The following is a 23034-nucleotide window of genomic DNA, read 5'->3' on the forward strand; positions in this document are numbered from 1 at the left end:
GATAGAGGAGGCTGCTACCGGCGTAGCCGAATCGTTCGCTTGTCAAAGCGGATTTCCGGTCGCATCGGTATGTCGTTCACAACCCCAGTAAACACTAAACAGTGCTTACAGCTTGTAAAGATTTGAAAATGTCAAGCCTGTGACTTTGGACTTGACTGAAGCTGTCCTGTCTTGACTCAAGACCTAACTTGGACTTGCACGTCTGTACTTGACTCGAGACTTGAGATTAAAGACTTGAGACTTACTTGAGACTTGCAAAACACTGTCTTGCTCTCATCTCTGGTGCATTGTTCAAGTAACGTCTCTCCTAGCAGACAAAGATTCGAATTTGACCCTACGGCCAAAAGGAAATCTATAAATTAGCACGGTTAAGATGGATTATTTAGTTGCATAAGCTTTCAATGCTCGGCGCTTTTTGTTATTGTTAGAGAGGCGAAACATCAATTCAAGCAAGACCTAAAAAGCTTTCAATTGGTTTTTTCAGAAATTTCCCCAAACCGCTCAAGTTTCCTTAATGAGATCTTGGATTGGTTTCTCATGCAACGTAAAGTGAAGCCATTTGTTAACATTTGGGAGCCGGAGGGCAAAATTCTGACAAGCCTTGAATTTCTTGGGAAGCCATTTCCTTTGGAACGCTGTCATAAATTCTAATGATGCTAACGGGCTTAATTGGGAGCTTCTTAACTTTGTTGTAACTTACCACAAGAATACATCGTGTTCCCAACATACGCCTGACAGGATTAATGTGAATATGGCTGGGGATATTTTATAACTGTGCTAAAAAATGAAATACTGCAGGTTAACATCATGCATCCATCTTTTTAATGTTACTGCACACAAAAGTGTGCTGTTATTCTGCTGGTATAAAAACATAAAAGATGCATGCGCCTCACTGAAACTGGCTGCATAGACCTCCCATCTTTACAGGGCTGACTATTTTTACCAGTTTTGAAACCACGATTAAAAATGTATAGCTTTTAACTTGTAAATTTTAATGTTTTACCAGAAGGGTTATTTCTGGGTTGTGCCTGTTAAGCGTGTGTATGTCGAGTCATGTTGAAGAAACTTTGTTTTTTTGGCTAGCGACTGGACATGAACTGCGATTAGCTCTGACAAACAGAGGTTCGTGTAACTTCCGCTGCATCAAGCATGTGACTGTGCAAGCCTTTTGGAGGGGGAAAATGGGACAGCTTGACCAGTTAGTGCACAGTTATTCTAATTGTGGAGTGGGAAAAAAAGGACAACTAGATGAGATGTAGTCGTTTTACATTGGTTATATTATTATTTATTTTAATTAATAAATGAATTCATTATTACTAGCACAAGTATATTTATAGATATACATATATATATATCATTTTGTTTTGCATTTTCATTTTTCAGAATTTTATAATATTTTGATATTATTTATCATAATTTTTACATGTACTTGTTGATTTGAGCTGTCTCCTATTGCCTATAATTAGTGTATAGGGTCTCCTTTCTCCTCTTTCCTCTGCAGGGAGCATCTGCAGTGCATGTTTGGGTGTTTGTTTGTTTTTAATCTTACCAAACATCACCACCTTTTGTGCAACAGTAAAATCTCCATGTCATATATTTTCGTACACTTGTACTTTAATGCAACTTGTTGATATATATGAAACGTGTGCATAGTTTAATGAAGCGTCATCTTCTTACAAACGAGACATGAAGAACTGAAATGAAGCTGCACTCGTGTCTGTGGTCATTGTGCAAAAGGCTAGAAGAAGAAGAAGTGGGCTGTGTTGTTCTAGGCTGAGAGTATTTCCTGCATCTCCATCAGTGGTGCATCCGCTCTTCAGCTCACAGAACACTGAGACAATAGAACAGATGGAGGAAGAACGCTGTCCATGCATCTGGTTTAAATGCATTGACAGGCCATTTTTAGCACGTCTCCCACTGACACAGAGGGCTAAACACAACAGAGAAAACCTCTGTTCTGTGCTCCAGAACCAGAACAAGACCTACTTCAAAGTGCAAGAGCTACCATTTCTAACAATGCTCAGCAAGCATAAAGACACTTTTTGAATTTTCCCTTGTGGCACTAATGAAGGATTGTCCTTCTTTTCTTTTTGAACGCCTGACTGCTCACATTGTGTTACAATAGCGGGAGCCATTTAATGTCAGGAGCTGTCATGTTACGTAACAATACGTTTAAGACACAGTTAGTGGAAAATGTGCAAGTTTTCAATAGCCACGGTAAATCAATTCCATGAGAGTGTGGCTACTTCCGACAGGGTGTCTGACCCACTTCTGTATTCCACCACATTGATTGTCTTTTCAACAGATTAGCTGTACTTGAATGAAAAATTAATATACAGAAACATCCCCAACATCCATCCATCTTCTATGCCGTTTATCCTCACTAGGGTCGCGGGTATGCTGGGGCCTATCCCAGCTGACTTCGGGCGAGAGGCGGGGTACACCCTGGACTGGTCGCCAGCCAATCGCAGGGCACATATAGACAACCAACAATTCACGTTCACATTCATAACTCTGGACAATTTAGAGTCGCCAATTAACCTAACATGCATGTTTTTGGAATGTGGGAGGAAACCGGAGTACCCGGAGAAAACCCACGCACCCACGGGGAGAACATGCAAACTCCACTCAGAGATGCCCAAACGGAGATTCGAACCCAGATCTTCCGGATCTCCTGACTGTGTGGCCAACATGCTAACTACTACTTAGCCACCGTGCGGCCCACATCCACAACAAAACACCCTAATTTCCAGTGGCACCTCTGAGGAAGTTTACATAAGTTTTACATAAAAACAATGCCACAAATATGACATATGAAAGGGAGAAATAAACATTGAACATTATTTTACCTGTAGTGGACACTCTTGGCAAAAGAAAGAGGAGGGATGGAGGAGTTTGGAGGCATGTTTGTCTGCACTTGCAAACTTGCCATGCCTAATGACACTCTGTATGCCTGTTCTTTTTTTTAAATTTCCGAACCAGCCTCCACTTGTCTTAAATTGGTCAACAGACTCACTTGTTGCAGGCGATTTCTTTGTTAGTGCTGCACGCAGCAGCCTTGCCTCTGAAACATTGTCTCCTGCTAGCCATTGATCCACATCAGCAACAACTTCTTAACATTTTCGGTGGTTTGTGATCTCTGTTTTATTAACGCCGTTACTCCTTTCGCAACATTAGCTGACTTTATTACGTTGTTATTCTTCAGGATGGCACTTATTGTTTGATGAGGGCTTCCAGTACATCTTGGTGAGATCGCAAACACGGACGCAATCTTCAAACTTTGCGATGACTTTTTTTCTAGAATTCAATAGTCCTTCTTTGGAATGTTGCAGTCACTCGCAACCTTGTTTGGAGTCATAGCGGCTTATTTTGAGTTCCTCTCCTTCAGTTAAAAAATGCACAGACGGCAGTCATCATCGCAAAATGTCCATTGTTTGGCCACTTGATTCCGGATGCCTTACATGTATGTGCCTTACAGGCTGCCGTAGTAAAGTGGTGCTATTTCGTCTTGGGCATGTGATCCACGATCAAATTCAACAGTTTGTTAGGCTCACCATATTGCACGCTAACCAGGCAGGCGAACACAAACCAAGGTGATGTTAACTGAAAAACACTCTAACCAGGGCGGACGTTAACCAAGGTACCACTGTTCTGTCAGAAGTTAGAAATAAGCATGAAATGACTGTACATGACTGTATGTGTATTCATCAGAAAGTATGACAAGTCTTATGCCAATTATGATGCTAAAAGTGCGAGTCTTTGAAACCGCTGCTACAAATTATGATGGCAATCATGATGACTTGTTTAATACCCATGTGACATAACTATGACACGCATTATATGATACTGGCTTGCTGTACAAAGTAAACAATCGGTAAATCTAGTAGATGACAGAAAGTACCACAACGACTATAATCAAATGATTGTAACAAGAGAAGACCGGAGAGAGCACTGGTATGTAACGACTATTACTGTACCTACGTTACAACCGTGTTTAGTCTTGAGTAGTAATTTGATGTTATTCCTCTGTAATGCAAAGGTTATCAACCTAATCTGTGAAGAAAATCTACTGGAGTTGAGGTGATAAAGCGTCCTCTATGATCTTCTCAGCCTTTTCAAGTGCAGACTGGCATTTGTCCGAAAGAACGTGACAACCACTGTATATCCATGTAGGAAGCGGTACTTAAACCAAAACACAACCCACAGTTGAGCAGGAAAATGCATGCGGAAATTCTGGTCTAATGCTTTATTTAGGTCACGGTCAACATACTGTATGAATTATAATATTGTCTACATTTTAACATTTTAACAGCAAAAATAATGCATTACTATAATTGTGTTACTGTTGTGATGCGTTACTACCTTTAATAGATCTAAAGTCTCATCTGAAGTGTTAAACCTAGCGTGACCTACTGGTAATAAACAATCATTGCTAAAATCGTATATCAATAAAGAAATAACGCAGTGGATGTTTGTGATATCATGTAAGTTCCCAGCTCTATCATGTTTGCTTGCAGAAAATAATGAACAGTGCCGTGCCAGTTAGCCTTTCACAGAAGATTCTGTGGTGTCTTTTACGGATCAAAATCGAAAATTGCTCACGTGAAACCAAACATTATGGTTCTCGAAGTCTGCCACAGTGTTCTGTCTTATGATCATGGTCTTGAGCACTGAGCACATGGCCATAACTCTCCCTGATTTTGCCCTAGTTAAACTGTGACTTTGGTTGTTCAAGAAAACTCTGTGTACTCACACAAATGCAACAATAATAATACTAATGTACTCTTTTCAAGCAAGTGCCTAACCCCAGGCGGCCTAATGAGAAGACAGAAGCTCATATTAAAAACAGATGTCAATGCACTGTAGTACAATCGCCTGTTCCAATGAAAATGTGACCAAAAACAACATTTTTGATTGAACATGGCTGTTGTTTTGCTGCATGTGTTCCTAAACGGAGATGGTTGAGTTCACAATGAAGGTGGTATGACTCACTTCATCCATTAGAGCACTGCTTGGGGTTTGGACCTTGGCCTTCCCGTAACGCTGAGCTCCACGACATTAAAAGACTTTCCAATTGACTGTTCTTCTCAGGATTTAAACCATCCATCCATCCATCCATTTTCTATACCGCTTCATCCTCATTAGGGTCGCGGGGGCATGCTGGAGCCTATCCCAGCTGACTTCGGGCGACAGGCGGGGTACACCCTGGATTGGTCGCCAGCCAATCACAGGGCACATATAGACAAACAACCATTCACACTCACAGTCATACCTATGGACAATTTAGAGTCGCCAATTAACCTTTGAATTTAAAACATGGCATGTTACCCTAATTAAAGACTCTAATTGGCCATTGCGGTGAATGTAAGTGACAGGTGCAGTTTTATACTCCGTATTCTCCACTCCTGTTTTCTCACTGCCCTCAGTCTCCCCTTGAATAAAAATTGCCCATACTGTGACCAATAGCCTCATTGCACTTTTATTTGTCAGAAAGTCAAAAGTAATCAGTTTCAAACTTGTCTAATATAGAAATAAAGTCAAACGCTGTCTCTCTGACTATAAATCACTGAGGAGGCCTCTTTTTCTGTTTCACGACCTCCGGAGGCAACTTAGCTTCTGTCATACTGTCATAGCAATGAGAGTGACATATCTGTGCTAACAGTGTCCAGGGGTGTCTGGATATAGCAATGCAAGGTTGATTTTTAGGTCTCGGGTGAAAAAAAGCCCACTTTATTCTCGACCACATTTCAGCTAAATAATAGACAGGGGAAATATTAATTGTAAACATTATTGTAATTCTTGGTTGTATTAAATATATATATGCTTGTCAGGACGAATGTTTTGTAGATTGTCTGTGGACTGCAACATTGCAAGAAAACACTAAACTAAGCTTAAAACAACCCCACGTAGCGCTAAGTCTAAGGTCAGGTTGCAAGTTAACACCCATATTCAATATCAGTCAAATATAGAGCCAATTTTCCCCGCAAGAAATAATGTGTCACCAACTTGAAATTGTTATTAATCCCTGTAGCTTTTTGTGCAGATGGTGCGGGTTTGATTCCCAGCCAGGGCCCCAACACCCAGGTGTTGGCAGTGACATGCGATGGAAATAAAAAAAAAAAGCTAAATAACGAGGGCTGTCAATCGATTAAAATATTTGATCGGGATTAGTTGCATTTTTTTGTCCATAGTTAACACATAATTAATCGCAATTAATCGCAGATAGAAAGACGTTTTTGTCTATAATAAGTAGGACAATCTCTTTGTGGTAAACGATTCAATACACATCTAGATACACGGGTTAAGATGTAATTCAAAAACGATATATTTTAAAAACAGAACGATTTGATATCATTCGATACAGTCTACAAACAATACGATTCAAAGGTTACATTTGCTGATGTAGACATTAATCTTAAAATAAAGAAGCCGTTTGTGTAAAAGTGGCATTCTTACAGTATGTAAGAAATGTAAATGTATAAAAGAGCACATCATATCCCCACGCATGCTGTAAGGTAGGGGTCCCCAACCACCTGGCCGCAGGAAACATTCAGGCACGCCCCTCATGATTAAAAAAAAAAACACTTATAAAACATTTACAAAAATGTTTGTAAATAACTACATCAAATTTTATGTAAATGTAAAGAGATCCATTTTGGAAATACGGGCCATTATTTTACTCAAAAAATAATATACAGTTAGAAATCCCACAGTTTTTGCATGTTTAATTCGAGCGGCAACTTGTCCAAATTTGTTCAACGGTTCCTCTTTTTCTTTCACCTCATATTCGGTCCCAAATACTGATACTAATCGGACAATAGAATACACAGAAATGCCATTCGAGAGGGGCTTGCAGTACTCGCTTCATCCTGAAGGGGTGGGGGCGTGCGTGAGCTAGAAGGTGCTTGTCACTGCTGTCCTTCCATAGAGAGGAAAAGCCAGTGTTTTTTTTTTTTTTTGACAGCAGCACTAGCTGAGAGCAGCAAGTCAAATGCAAGATACTTTTATGCACTCTGCTGAATGCTCACTGGATTAATTTGACTGCCAAAATGGAGGATTATACAGTGGAATCTAGGTTAGCATCCACCCCGGTTAGCGTGTCATTCGATCACCTTCAAACATTTACGCCACAATTTTGCTTCGGTTTGTGTGCATTAGCGTACAATATGGCGTGCGTCTTGTGTTTTAAATACACTGCTTGAGTCCAGCTGTGTTTTTAATGTGTTTTTTTTAAAATCGCAAACGTCCTATTAGCTAGCTAAACAAAATTGCAATCTGAACCGGAGGGTAAGTCGCTGATGTCATTAACGACTGCATATAAATGACAAATAAAAGGGATAAATGAAGATTTGAGGTTACTTTTACCTTCATTGAAGATGTGATTGTTCCCAAAGACACAATGTGGAAGCGAGATCAACCGCCAACACTGAGAATAACGTCTTCAATGAAGGTAAAAGTAACCTTAAATGTTCATTTATCCCATGCGTTCATCATTTATATGTATTTCTACGCATTGTTTTCTATAAGAACGTGTTTTATGTTAACATTTTTGGCTTTCTGGAATGGATTAATTTGATTTACATTATTTGTAATGGGAAAAGTTGATTCGGTTAAAGTCTGTTTCGGTTAGAGTCAGACCTTCTGGAAGGAATTAATGACGCTAACCAAGATTCCGCTGTATTCCCAAGCTCATCAGGTGGTGATCAGGCAAAGTGCAAGAACTTTTCCTGGAGGGTGCATGTTTTTCACATTCAGATGAAAGGTAAGAACACTAATGTTTTTCAGTTAATAAAAAATGTAATAAATGAATTGGAAGACATTTTATTCAACCAAAATGAATCTTTTTCTTGTTATCTTCTTAATATTCAACCTGTATTAACATTAAGACAACCTCCAAAGGATTCTGTGTCTCACCAGCCATGAACGTCACCATACACCGTGTGGGTATTGGATATGTGCAGTGCCGGTCCCAAGTCAGATAAATGGGTGGGTTGTGTCAGGGAGGGCATCTGGTGTAAAAACTAAGCCAAACAGATCATGTGATTGCCTGGCTGTGGTGCCCCCTGATGGAAAAGGCTGAAAGACAACCTTTATATTAACTGAACTGGCTCGTGTGTACAAAGAAACGTTTGAACACCATTAACCGTTATACCAGTGTGAAAATCTATTAAAATCAATTGTTTTCTCAACCTTAACTTTGATGGCACGTGAAGGATGCAGAATGAGTTCTATGGTCCTAATCACACTTTACCCCTTTGCCATCACTGTTACCCTTCACAAAAAGCTAAAGAAAAACCAACAGGATTGTAGAGATACACTAACAAGCAGAAGATAATAGCGTGAGGAGTCAAATGGTGGCTTTCTGTGTGCAAACAGAAATTGTTAGCTTTGGCTTTACATTGCAGACCATTTATTTGTGCAGTGTGAGTTGGAATTCAACAACACTAGTTCTAAATGCTTTCAGTGCCGGTCCACTTTTACTGATTATCTGGCACACAGCTCCTTATGAGACCACACGTTATCACCCGCATCTAACACACTTAGCTTTCTCCCAGTTCTCAATAATGTTGACATGTTCTCAGAAATGTCAACATCTTTCAGACATTCAACAGTCTGTGAAGCAGCTGTGCTGGAAATGGCCAGAAAAGCCATTTAATCCATGCTTTTGTAATAAAATCAACACCAGGATCATTAGACTCTCATCAACACTACAGTACAGTACAGTACGTGCTCAGGCAGTGAAGCATCTTGGGGAAGCAGCACTTGCTTCTGTGGCTCTGCTGTGTTTACAGCCAAGGCTTGATTGCAGAACTCATTGCAGGCTCCGTATTCACTTCCGGTGTTGATCCCCTTTGCCGGAGCAGCTCATTTTCTATCAGATGCCATGGCAAGGGCTCCGGTTCGCCCCCAAACACCATTCAGCAAAGGTTCATATAAGGAGCCACCATATCCTGCTAAAACAAACAGCGCTGAGGAGGTAGAAACAAATGCTTTTGTTTCAGAGATATATTTAGATTCAGGCTGCCTTCACCCAAACGTCATCTCTCATGGGCCTTGTTTGCCCTCAAGCATAATAAGATCACTGTGACCATGTTGGCACCAACAGTAATCCAGACGCCGTTCTTCCTCCTGTGATATGGATGGTGCAAGTACGAAGATTCTGCATATTTGCAATGAAGATTTCTCCAAATCAGACTACATAAAGATTGTACAAAACATTTTGCCATGAGAAACGAAGTGTCCAGACTCCTCATTACGGACGGTCTTAGTCAGTCCTCCAAGCCCTGCAGGCCATGACTCCTCTGAGAGCAGTGTGGTCCAGAAGACAGGAAACAGCTTGAAAGAAGTCCAGCAGTCAAGGCCATGGGAGGGGTAGGGAAAACGGGGATTTCCTCATACGATGGGCTGGACTCTTATCAAAAGTGTGCCATCTTTTATTTGGTGCACCACATGAGCATGATCAGCATTGTGGGATCTGCATGCGACTTCATGGGTCACAATGGGTGGATCAGTACTAATGGGAATCCTTGGATTCACAGCAGTTAGGGGATCAAAAAGTCACTTAGTGGGTTTTCCAATTCAGAGTTCTCAATGCTCATCCATTTTTGCCCTCTGATCAACTTGTGATGACTTCAGGGTGTATCCCACCTCTCATTGTGACCCTAACAATATAAACAATATTCAAAACTGATAGATACAGTATGTTTTCATGACTTTTAACCATGACTTTATTTGCTGGGGGGGAAAGGGATTGTCTATTTGAGAGGAGGCCTTTAATTAAGTGGGCAAATTAGGGAAACGTTGCTAAAGTAAAGGTAACTACAGCTACATCGTGGTACTCCGTTGTTTGATTGCTGAAGGGAAAAGGGCTGGTATCTATTTGAGGGGAGGCATTCACTTGTTTTTGTGGATTATTTACTTTCATATTACAGTCGTCCAGTCGTCCCTCATTTAACGTGGTTACAGGCCCAACCACGACAAATGAGTCCGCGATATAGGATTCAATGTTAATAAATGGAATATTTACGTAGTTAGAGCATAGAAAACCTGTTTAGGACTTTCTAAATTTGATTTTTAACATTATTAGAGCCCTGTAGACATGAAATAACTCGTCACCTTTACACTACTATTCTTTGTTTACAACACATTGCGCAACTCTTATGCTGCAGGGACTCGAGACGGCCGTTAGCCAGCAAACTAGCGAGCTAACAAGCTAGCAAGCTAACCGGTTAGCCTCAAATGTATTTCTTCTAAACTTAAGAAGCCAAATATTTACCACTGCCACACAGACTGAGAGAACTGTTTTCACAAACTTAAGAAGCCAAAAATGTACCACTGCCACACAGACTGAGAGAACTGTTATTCACTCTATCATGTTGGACATGCCATGGCTGACTTCATGCTGTGTTAAGGTAAGGTAAGGTAAGGTAATGTCAGTGTCTTGTGTCTAGGGGTGTCATGAGACGATACACGAGACGAGATTTCAACATTACTTCTAAGAAAAGTACAATGAAAAAATAGAAATATATGACAACCTAACTGCACCCCTTATTTATATCCTGAAGGGGAAAATGGTGGTGTCTATTTGAGGGGAGGCACTTATTACTGAAGTGATTTACCTCATGATGAATTGAGACACAGCGTCTATTATAGGGAAACGTTGCTAGAGTAAAAAGTAATTACAGCTAGTGACCCAATGTTATTTATGTCCTGACGGGGAAAAAGGTGGTATCTACCTGAGGGGAAGCATTTTTGTTTTTGTGGATGATTTACCGTCAGATTAATTCAGACAGCATCTGCTTGAAGGAAATGTTGCCATAGAAAAGGAAAGTATTTATTTCCTGAAAGGGAAAAAGGTGGTATCTATTTGAGGGGAGGCATTTATTTGTTTTAGCGGAGGATATACCTTCAGATAAATTCAGACAGCATCTATTAGAATCAAACATTGCTATAGCAAATGTAATTACACCTACCTAACTGCACTCCCTATTGTTTATTTCCTGAAAAGAAAAATGTGGCTGTTTGAGGGGAGGCACTTACTGAAGTGGAGTGATATACTTGGTGATTCATTGAGACACAGCGTCTATTATAGGGAAACCTTGCTAGAGTAAAAAAATCATTACAGCTACAGTGGCACCTCGCTTTTTTTTAATTCCTGAGGGGAAAAGGGTGGTATCAATTTGAGAGGAGGCAATTATTTGTTTTTGTGGATGATTTACCTTCAGATTAGTTCAGACAGAATTTGGAAATGTTGTTGTAAAAGTCATTACAACAACTTAGCTGTTATTTATTTGCTGAAAGGAAAAAGCTGGCGTCTATTTGAGGGGAGGTGTTTAAGTTTTTTTTTTTTAAGTAATTGAGAAACAGCATCTTTTAGATTAATGTTGCCATAGTAAAGGTACCTTGTGGCACCTGCTGTCTTTTTTAAACGGTGGTGTCTTTTAAGGGGAGGTGTTTGTTTTAGTGGACTGAGCGCTGCCGAACGTACAGTACTGCGCTTTATGTAACGTGCCCAAGTAAAGCTAATCACTTTTCACACCAAAACTAGAAAACTCTTCGGTTTGTTTTTGCGAATGTACAAGTATCACCCTCCATTATCAAGAAATTGAAAGTAATTTAATTGAAAAGTGAATTTCTCTTGGAGATAAAGTATCTATAAGGAAAGGACAATTAAATAAAATGTAATATTTGAGCAATATAAAAGAAAATGAAAGGGAAATGACATAAAATCTCTCATACAAGAAATGTACAGTCTATATTATGCGGAAATGGCAGCTGTGCAATATATTGGAGACAGTGTCCCCTCGATTATCACGAGGAAAAGGTTCCCAAAATAGCCCGCAATAAATGAAATCCGTGAAGTAGCCAATGTGTTGTAAGGCTGTAAAACCCCTCACTATACACACAAACAAACACATAGACGAAGTAAGAGTGCTCATCCCCAAGCGGACCCCTCTATATGTGAATAAATGACCTCTTGAACCCCACCACCCACTCGCCAGGAAATAGTCACCACCCATTATCACAGCCTTTGAGTGTCTATGAAGCAGTGCTTTTTAAGGACTATCCCCGCTTCCTGTGTCTTTAAAGTGCTGTGGGAGTCTCTCCTAACTACAGGAGGGGGTTGTTGTGCGCCACTTGGAGGTGTTTGCCTGCCTCAAAGGAGCGATGCATATTGAAGGCACAGGAGTCCCCGTTTGAGCTGGATTCACGCAAATTCTCGTCACCAGTGTGTAGAGATACGGAAAGGAAAGGGGGATACACACATGGATGGACAGACGGACGCTGCAATCTGCATTCATTTGACAGCCGGTGCGCGACATTTGTGGACATAATGGGGAATACGACACCGAAACCGTTAATAGGTGAGGCTTCTGTGATTTCTATTTTATTGGAGATTCCATGTGTGACGTGCACGATGTGTGCGGGCGGGCGTGTGTGTGTGTGTGTGTGTGAGTGCGTGGCTTGTCCTATTTCCTCGACATGTTCTCGCTCCGATTTTGGAGACAAGCTGCGCATCACCGTGGAGCTGAGCGTGATTGCCGCGGAGCTCCCCTGCCGCTACCTCTCCAATCATCAATGGCACATAAACTAAACAACCATTAATCCAATGTTAGTGCGCCTGAAGCGGGTAGCAGCAACTGAGGGTCACCTGCTCCCGCTGATGGTGGTCACCACACAGAGAGGAGCAGTTCTGTCAGTGTTTGCAATGCATTACTCAAAAAGATAAACCAGTTGCACACCCGATTGCATCAAGCGCGTATTTACAAATGATAACTAGAAATGTATGGTGGATGTATGGTCGTAGACGACCACAATGTATCCCCCTGGGTATCCTCTGAGAGAGTGTGTCTGTGTGTGTTTTTTTACATATTGAGGATGCACCATCAGAGTAAGTTGCTCAACAGAGCATTTGATGTCCAATAACTGAGTTCTTAACAGTTGCCAAGACAACTGTTTTGCCCCCATATCATCTCAACCCGAACTCTACCATTTATACCTTTAAAAAAAAAAAAAAAACATTATTCAACTGATAGTTTATATTCTTAAAAAGGGACATACAGTGCTGTGCAAAAGTCTTTGCAAGCCACTATTTGCAATGCTATAACGAGCGTACTTCACTGTGGACTGCGGACCTATGCCAATTAAAGGAAAACTGCACTTTTTGGGGAATTTAGCCCATCATCCGCAATCCTTACGTGAAACATGAGCACATATTTCTTTCTCTTTTCTGTGTGTTCCAACAAGAGAAAACAAGTTAGCATGAGCCAGTTAACGTCTTGGGAGGTACCTATTTAGACTATGAAGTCCTCTTAAAAATATATACATTCTGTGATCATGCATTTACAAGTACACTGATGATAACATGTAATACAGTATCTTGCCGTATTTTTGATGATTTAAAACATGACCGAAACTTCTTTCCTAGGCGCATTGATTTGACATAGCCCACAGGAGCTAACGCGACAATGTGGACTTGTGCTCCAGTCCTCAGGTAAAAAATGCTGGCAGCAGACGAGCACCTTGTTGCGTCTTTGTAGCGAAATTGAGAGCCAGTAGTATCCACTCTGTCCCGTTGCAGTGGCTTGAGTCGTTGTGAGCGACGCTGACACTAGCGGCTAGCGAGGCGTTGTGTTACTCCCTTAGATAAATGTTTTTTTTGTGTTTGCTGCTACAATGTCATTACAGCTTAGTTGATACACAGGTCAGTTATGTAAATGGAACACTTGCCGTTTTTTTGAGGGTTTTCTTGTTAGGGCTTCAGTGCCAGAATAGGTACCTCCCATGACGTGCGTTGTTAGCTGGCTCATGCTAACTCGTTTTCTGTTAGAACGCACAGAAAAGGGAAAGAAATATGTGTTAATGTTTCACATAAGTATTGTAAAGGATGGGCAAAATAAAAAAAAGGCCAATGCAAACTTGGAAATGTGTGTAAGTCCATCCGTTTGTTCGTTCCTGGTTCATGGAGGATGAGAGATGGCCAGCTGCATTATGATTATGTGTGGTGGAAGGTCCATTGATGCCAGTGTCTCAGATGGTGAAAAATACATTTCTTTGCCTAAACCTTTTATCCATTTTTGAGGAGGGATCGCAGTTCGTCTATGCACCACCCGTTCAAAATATTCATGGAAATTAGCATCATGTTTTATGCATAATCCTACTAACGCTACTATTTACTGTTTGACTACGTCAAAATGAGGCGTTTGAACGATACGTGTATAAAAATTAATGATTAATCGCATGTTGAAGCAACTGTGGCAAAATTGAGTGCATGCGTTCCCTCGCTCTTTCGCAGATTTGATTTTTTGGGTCCTTTTTAGAACAGTGTATGAATGCTGTTAAAGGCTGAGCCTGGCCCTTTAAGAAGAATTGCATTGTGGGAAGTGGAGGGTTTCTGTCTTCCCTTTCTCAGCTGTCTGCACCGCCCATTGTTTTCTGCGTGCCGATTGGCTGTAGATCCATTGTCAATCAATCTCCTTTGTGCCGTGTCTCTTCTGTCATCGCTAGTTTGCTTACTTGCTAGCTTGCTAGCTTGTAAATGAATCTTCGGTTCGAAGGAGGAGGACTGCAACAGGAGGAGTGCAGCAATATGTTTTAACACGGATACAAAAATGCTAAAGTACAGCGGAACGGCGCCAGGACAAAAAAGGCACGGTCAGGGGAGCGAAATACGTGTGAGTGACGCAATAATTTCTTGTGTCCGACGTGCAGGATGATCATTAAAATTCAAACGGAGGTTTAAACTTACTTGAGATTGTTTAAACAAGAGAGAAATGTGAGAAAATGTTAATGCCCGTCTGAGAAAAGTGTATAAAGAGTACGGTGAGGGGTATTACAGCCTTAAAACATATTTAATAATTGTAAAAAAAAAAAAAAAATGAGGTTGCTACTTTGCTGATTTCACTTAGTGCGGGCTCTTTTGGGAACCTATCCCCTGCAATAAACGAGGGAACAGTGTACTTGGTTACAATAATTTCAGCTAATTGAAGGAGATTCAATTGTATGCCCATGTTAAGATGTAATATACTGTTGTCTATTCTGTGTCATGTCTCCTCTGCATGCTTTTCCCTCATGTGCTCCACTCTAACGAGGTAAACGTGGCTTTTATTCCAGATAGCTGTGAAACATCTGCCCGTTTTGTGTCGGACACATTCATTATTCCTGAAGTACAATCTCAAGTGATTGGCAGGTAATGACTGCTGATTGTGCACATGAGCTGTGTTGTCATTATAAATCTTCACAATGTCACTGTTTTGCGATTTGACACCTAAAAGTACATTACTTTATAATCAGTTCCCCATGTCGCTGTGATTTACTGCCTGTCCCACTCCCACGCCCCCACTCAGGCGAGACACGATGCAGTCACTGCTACCAAGGCCCGCCAACGCATGGGACTTGAGGGGAGGAAGCACTAAGCATGCATTGTTTATGTGGAACACATTATCAGTATTTATGAAAGCGGCTGCACAACATTTGAATTTGAATCTTCACATTCAGTTTCTAAATCAAAGCATATGATGAAAAGTTTACAATGATCTTATTGAGGGTTTTCAACAAAGGTGCAGTAGTAACACTGTGAAATTGTCTTTAAATCCATCAAATCTCATGGCTCTTGGAGTAAATGACTTAGTGTATGACGATCAGACGTTACGCCTCGAGCTAAGGAAGAATAATGACTCTGCTCATGTAGTGGTTGATGTTGGTCCTGATACTTGCACTTAAGCCATCTTACATGAAGTGTCTTGTGCTCATGTCTTATGATTATATCTATTCTTGCTTGTTTGTCAATGGGACCAACACCTGGAGTGGCCTCTTGGTTTTTGGTTTCGCAAATTGGAGGTGCTCTCGTAGAGATTTTTGCAAATGAGACGACTGGTGAAATGGAAATGCTCTGCTGTGTTATGATTGGCGCATGCCAGAATTTGGATCCCAATGCAGAGAGGACAACGTTCAGTGTAAAAAACTATTTAACAACAAAGGGTGTCCTCCGTAGGAGGGAAAAATACAAATAGTGACAAAAATACAAACGAGTCCACAGGTGACCTCTGCACTGACCTCTGCACTGAACGCAAAAATCACTGCCAAGGAAAAAGGCTGGCAGTAAAAACGAATACTAATGATACAGAGCGCTGCTGGAAGAAGCCAGACAGGACAACGGATGCACGAGGCAAAAACACAAGGTGCTGCTGGAATGCCGAGGAGGAATAGGATAACCTTAGCATGAAACAAGAGCCAGAACAAAGAAAGTACGCTACACCACAAGGCCGGGCAGAGCGGATACCGGGTGGAGTCCGAGGTACAATCTGGCAACGAGGGAATGCTTCAGCCCTGCTCAAGAAGCCAGTGGTAATCGGCGACAGGTGTGCTGATGGCTCCGCCCCTGCACTGCAACACAAGGCAGATAGGCGGGAGCAAAGCAATACCACAGGCCATGACAGCAAAGGGTTTTTAGCTTACATGGCTAATGATCAATATATCAGTTTATCTGTAGTACTTACGTAAAAGCATATTTGAAACCACTAAAATTCCTCAATTCATTAATGGTAATTAAGGATCTGACACAGCATCTAGGGGGGGCTTTGCAAATTGGTTATTTACTCTTGGCATTCTGAAATTGCAGTTCACAAAATTCCAAGTAAAGCTATTCAAAGGAGAGCAAGTAGTGCTTAGTGTTAGGCGCCATTTAATTCCTTTTGCTTCATGTTTTGGTTAAGGTTCACACTGATTCACTAAGCAGTACGACTGTTCTGTTACTCCATCAGTGGACTAGATAAGTATTTGAATCTACTAGAGGCAAGTACCGTAATTTCCGGACTATAAGCCGCTACTTTTTTCACATGCTGTTAACCCTGCGGCTTAAACTATGATGCTGCTAATTTATGGCTAAAATAACTACGGTTCCCGTGATGCTTAGAGTGCCAAAACAAAAAGTAGTGCATTTCAGCAATAGGAGTCTTATGCAGCGATTATGGTTTGATCTGACAAATCTTAAGTAAGTTTGATCAAGTATAGAATCACTACAGCTTCTGCTCGGACTGCTTGGACCAGCTGCAGCCGTTTAACTCCAATGAAAAAAGCGAACATCTCACCGGAGCGAACTCGTGACGTTGGGAAGTTTGTATTGTAAGGTTTGGTCTTTCTGTGTAAATATCCCATGTTACAATGTGGACACCTGCGGCTTATAGACAAGCCAAGTGGCCAAGATATGTACAACTTTTTTTTCTTCTTTAAATTTGGTAGGTGCAGGTGCACTTAATAGTCCAGAGTTTACGGTACGTATTGTATAGGTCCTTTATGGTACACAGTCATGTTATTAAGATCACCTACCTTTGTGGTCTGTATTATGATATTGTGAGACAAGATGTTGGTGTTGTTTTAGCGGTTGCTTTGCCACAAAAAAATGACCTAAGTATTTTTTTTCCCAATACTAAAACAGCGGAACCCTGGTTAGCGTCATTAATCCGTTCCAGATGGACTGAAACCGAAACTTTAACTAAAAGAATGAATTAGCAGATAGATATTAAAGTGAATTTACAGTCTATTTACGTTATATCTTATCGTGAAGCTCCGATCCATGAGTCTGAAAGGCTTACTTGGGATTTAACTTTCGAAGAACTCGTATGACTCGATGTGGTCCAACACCCAGTAAAAAGCCGGTATAAAGCGTGGCGATGACATCACAGGCAGACTGATTTGAGCGTAGCGTCGGAGGTGTACAGCGTCTACAGTCACTCTTTACAGGACAAAAACTCACAAACCTTTGCTCTTTGGAGAGGATGCGTGGGCTCCGTTAATTCAACTCCACATGTGCCAACCACACCGTAAACACAACATGACGTCATCCGTGCGCACCGCTCAACAGGCATGATTAATCAACTTATGCCAAATCAAACTGTTACACGGGTAATGTTTAACATCTTTATCATTAAAAGTGCTAAAAAAACGCATCCATTTAAAGCCAGTGCTTTATTTCCTAGTATCGATGCAATCGATTGATTACCTCTTAAACGATGTTAGATCAATATATGTGGTCCGGAATGGCAACTTACTGAACACAGATCGATGAAGTTGGTTCATAGGAATATAAATCGATACATCGATGTAGTGGATGAATCATTCCACCCATAAAAAGCAAATCCAGTGAATCTGTTCTGGACACCAAAATATTTGAACCCAAAAGACTTTTTTATAGTTGTACAGTTAGGAGTAACTGTGTTCGGTAGCACAAACCTACAGAGTCAACTTCCGACTCCAGTTTCCAGTAAAGAGCATGCTAATACCAACCTCAGGCTACTAACAGGGACGCTTTGTGATAAAAATACGTTACAAAATACAGTTGGACTTGCGCAGTGTATTAATAACATGACAAGACGTGCACCATATTGTCCACTAACCGATGCTAAATTTTTGAATAAATTTTCAATGTAAACTGAAAAATATGCTAACCGAGGTTCCACTGTATTATACTGTGTATAAAGTATGCTTGTAACGGATGCTAGCCTGTGAGGCTGTGCGAATGTACGTTGGTAAAACCTCACTCCCTGTGCCTCAAGAGCTGCGCTGAACACGCGGTTGACAGTCCGGGCTTTTAGCCGTGTTGTCAGCGCCCTCGCCTCCCATTACGAAGGTCCTGTGTTCGAGCCCCGGTGCGGGAAAGTGCGAAACAGGGCGGGTTACATACTGAACATTGGCAAATGCACATTTACCATTGTTTGTATTTAACATAGTAGCTTTAAAGTCAATTACAGCTTAAAACTGCAAAGGGAGTGCAAGAGCAACAAACATCTAGCTGGGAACGCCTTGGGATTCGCCGGGAGGAGCTCCCAACCGGCCCTCAGATAAGCGGAAGAAGATATTTGGATGGATGTTACGACTTTGATGCACCAATTTTGTGGGATCGTTGCGTGAAAAGGGTTTCTGTCTTCCACGCTTGGAAAAGGCAAACATTCCCCAATGCAGATTTAATAACGCTGTCAACAGAAAGAAGCTTGTGGACAAACCGTCAACTTCTTGCCTCTAATTTGAATGATTGTGTATATAACTTCTAGCAATGTCTAAGATGGGCAATGTAGTGTGCAACATGTTCTTGATTTAATGCCTAGTTAATATATCTTTGTCAGCACGGTGGATTAGGGCCACTTTATTTAAATGTTGGACTTATAAAGGTAAATAAACTCCTCCGGCTCTATTTAAGACCAAATCATATGACCTTCATCTTGCTGTTTTGATTTCTGACTCGTTAATTTTGCTTAACGCCCATTGGGATTTCTTACGGAATTGACAAAAGATTATAGATTAAGCCTTTGAATGGTGGGAATATTTCCTGGACTGGGGGGAAGACAATAATTGGTCCATTCAGGCTTTGTTGATGCTGCCGGCCAAGGAGGCCTGCAGACGACTGCACATAAATAACATCAACGCCAGCACGTGAAAGCTGGATTCTGTGCTGATGTTTTCTTTTATCTTTTCCATCTCGTGTGACATTACCATTGTGAGCGTGACTCCAACGGGTGTTCACTACAACTGCTATTTGGACTTCACATTCTTCACTTCCTATCCTATTGCAAGCTATCGTGTTTTTATTTCGTTACATTTATTAGGAAATTTTAGTTCTTCATCATTCAACACGGTTGCACGGTGACCGAGTGGTTAGCATGTTGGCCACACAGTCACGAGATCGGGAAGACGTGGGTTCCAATCTCTGCTTGGGGGTTATCTCTGGGTGGAGTTTGCATGTTCTACCCGTGCGTGTGTGGGTTTTCTCCGGTTTCCTCCCATATTCCAAAAACATGCATGTTAGGTTAATTGACGACTCGTCAATTAATTGTCCATAGTTATGAATGTGAATGGTTGTTTGTCTATATGTGCCCTGTGATTGCCTGGCGACCAGTCCAGGGTGTACCCAGCCTCTCGCACGAAGTCAGCTGGGATGGGCTCCAGCATATCCCCACGACCCTAATGTGGATAAGCGGCATAGAAAATAGATGGATGGGATAATTCAACACAACACATGAAAAATAGAGGCTATACTATATAAAGATGATGTAAAATCATACTTTGACCATAAGTAATTAGAAACTAATGGGATGAGGCTAATTAATGGTAACTCGATTATCTAGCTAATCAACTATTTTTGTATTCGATTCATTTTTTTGATTTAAAAATGTAAAAGTACTCTCAAATGTGAATGTTTTTTAATTTTTGTAGTTTGGAAAACAATGATTGACATTTTTGCCTCTTCTGTGATGTTGCGGAATCGAAAGAACAAGCTTCAGATTACTTGACCAAGAAAATAACACTCAAATGTTGCATTTGTATGAAATCTGGAGAATAATTATTCATTGTACTTGTTAATATTCATTTCTATGTGACCTTTCCTGGACTCTTTGCTACTTGAGAGTGCATTTGGTTTATTGAACGCTGAAGCATTAAGCGTTACTGTTTATTACTGCTGCATGAATGTCCCATAATAGGGTTGCCGTAGAACGATTGATTGGGCACAGATTGTTTTGTCTGATGTTGTAAAGGTGGGCTACATGCTAAAAGAGGTTGTTGAGGGGAGCTGAGAGGTCCATAGTGTCAGTGTGGGAAAAGAAGTGTCTAAGACTGAAGGCTCTTTTACATAACTGGCCTCTGCCCTCTCAACCAACTGCCATGGACCACTTGCACACAAGTTATTGGGTGCTGATACGCTTGCTTCTTTTTCCAGCAGCTGTCGTTGCTTACGTCGCTGTTTTGACCTTGACAGAGACGCACAAAGCAAACGTGCAGTTCACACATGTTGCTCTTAAATGGGATTCTTTCAGCAAAAAAGAGTGATTTGTTTTTCTCGGTGCGTTTGCTTTCCGTGCACAGATGCGACTCTGCAACCCCGCCCTGTGGCAAGCAGGCAGTACTACACCTTGCCGAACCATGGGTCCGGAGTTGAGAGACGGTCGGCACATCCATTTAGCATCAGTATGGAGTCGCCCCGCTTTCACCCCAACGCTAAGGGTAAGAATATCAGGCTGGACGGGCAGCTTCGCCGCGCCATTCGCAAGAACAGCTTCTGCAATGGCATCACCTTCAGCCACCGCCCTGTCCACCTCTACGAGAAGGTTTGTTTTCCTCTGGTCTTCACCATTTCATAACAGTTGGAAAAAAAAGTTACATGAACATCAATGTTGTGAATTCAGGTGCGTCTTCGTCTCACTGGTGTGCACACGGGCTGGAGTGGAGCTCTGCGCTTCGGTTTCACCAGTCTGGACCCCAGCGAGTTGATCGCATCAGACATCCCCAAGTACGCCTGCCCAGATCTGGTGACGCGGCCCGGATACTGGGCAAAGGCGCTGCCTGAGAGACTTGCCCTGAAAGACAACGTGCTGGCATTCTGGGCTGATCGTCACGGAAGGGTCTTCTACAGTATCAATGACGGAGAGCCAATCCTCTTCCACTGTGGGCTCAGCATCGGCTGCCCGCTCTGGGCCATCATAGATATCTATGGTATCACTCAGGAGGTCACACTGCTGGGTAAATGTCACGTTTGTCTGCTAACTTCAGCAGTCTGACACCATGCGCTCAGGGCCGAAAACTTACATTTGCGCAATCTAACGAGATCTAATACAAGAGTTGCCGTTGTAAATATTAGTTTTGATCGACACTGTGCGGTACTAAGGAAACATATTTGGTAACTTAAATGGACTCATTATGAGAGAGTGTAGTCAATTTTTGCAGTCACGAATGATAAGGAATATGCATATTGATAGTATCAGGTAAATATATCCATCCGTTTTCTATGTCGCTTATCCGGGTTCCGGGGGTATGCTGGAGCTTATCCCATTTGACTCAAGGCGAGAGGTGGGGTACACACTGGACTGGTCGCCAGCCAGTTGCAGGGCACATATAGACAGACAACCATTGACACTCACATTCATACCTACGGACAATTTAGAATCGCCCATGACCCTAACATGCATGTCTTTGGAATGTGGGAGGAAACCCGAGTACCTGGAGAAAACTCCACATAGAGATTCCCAGGTGGATTTTTGAACCAAGGTCTTCCCGATCTCCTGACTGCGTGGCCAACATGCTAACCGCTAGGCCACCCTTAATTTCCTGGGGTTACAATTTTTAATTTCCTAGAATATTTCTTTAAATAAAAGGGGTTCCAAAATGTTTACTATTGTATGTTTCTGATACTTTGGTCACCTTGTGCAACAAGTGCAGGGCAAGACATCAAAGATACCTCTCAAGATGATGCAGCGCAGTTCTTCACCACTACAAACTACAATGATAAACATTTGGTTAGAATAATACCCCACTTAACCATCTTAAGTGCCAATTAAAATCAAACATTCTGGCTCGGGTCCTAGTCTACTGCAGTTCAACCAGTCATAACTAAAAAGTCATAACATTTCTGAGCAAAAATAAATTTGAAAGCTCGTCACCACAAGATGTCTTAAGGTAGCTGAGGTCAAAAGCCATACATCTTGCTTTTCAGTGTTTTATGACATTTTATAAAGGGAATGTGAGCATTAATTAAAGGGATATTTTTATTGGAATAAACCTACAAGGTCAGCTGTGGAGTTTGAACATGGCTTTGACAACTGCTAAACCTCAAGAACTTGTTTACATAGTGTCAATAAATATGGAGCTAATTTAAGCAGCTTCCTGAGAGGGCAGAGAGCAGCTGTGCCGTCCAGTTCCAATGTCAATGTTGCACCTACTTTATAGGTAGGTAGTAGCATCACCGACTGGACAACAGCTTAGATGAAGACCGTCTCCATTCACTCCTTATGACTCTACTTCTACACTCTGATGTCATTTGGTGGACCTATTGTATGTTTCCTTTTATTTCCATCGCTGCCTGCCGCTTAGTTCCATCCCTTGCTTGTGTTTATATTCAGTCTGACAGGGGCTGTAGCCATGTTTGGTCAAGGCGGCAAATCCCAGGAGCTTTAGTGAGGGGCCACCGCTCTCGTCTGCTCGCCATCACTAGAAATAGTAAAAAAGGAATGGACCATAAAGTCAACGGGAGACAGCGAGCGGCAGATT

The 23034-nt window shown here is 41.5% G+C and overlaps 1 protein-coding gene across 2 annotated transcripts in view; it reads left to right on the top strand.

Annotated features, from left to right (window-relative positions):
• Positions 1 to 23034, top strand: part of neurl1b (neuralized E3 ubiquitin protein ligase 1B) — a 41837-nt gene that overhangs the window by 13268 nt on the left and 5535 nt on the right. The window contains exons 1-3 of one of the 2 annotated variants that reach the window (XM_054792770.1): positions 12032 to 12365; positions 20857 to 21098; positions 21177 to 21510. In XM_054792770.1, the coding sequence (XP_054648745.1) occupies positions 12335 to 12365; positions 20857 to 21098; positions 21177 to 21510 (607 nt within the window). In that variant the 5' untranslated portion in view covers positions 12032 to 12334. Of the gene's footprint in view, positions 1 to 12031; positions 12366 to 20856; positions 21099 to 21176; positions 21511 to 23034 lie in introns of those variants that run through there. The other variant, XM_054792769.1, reaches the window with a different exon arrangement.

Source organism: Dunckerocampus dactyliophorus, chromosome 11 (assembly GCF_027744805.1).
Source record: "Dunckerocampus dactyliophorus isolate RoL2022-P2 chromosome 11, RoL_Ddac_1.1, whole genome shotgun sequence".
NCBI lineage: Eukaryota > Metazoa > Chordata > Actinopteri > Syngnathiformes > Syngnathidae > Dunckerocampus > Dunckerocampus dactyliophorus.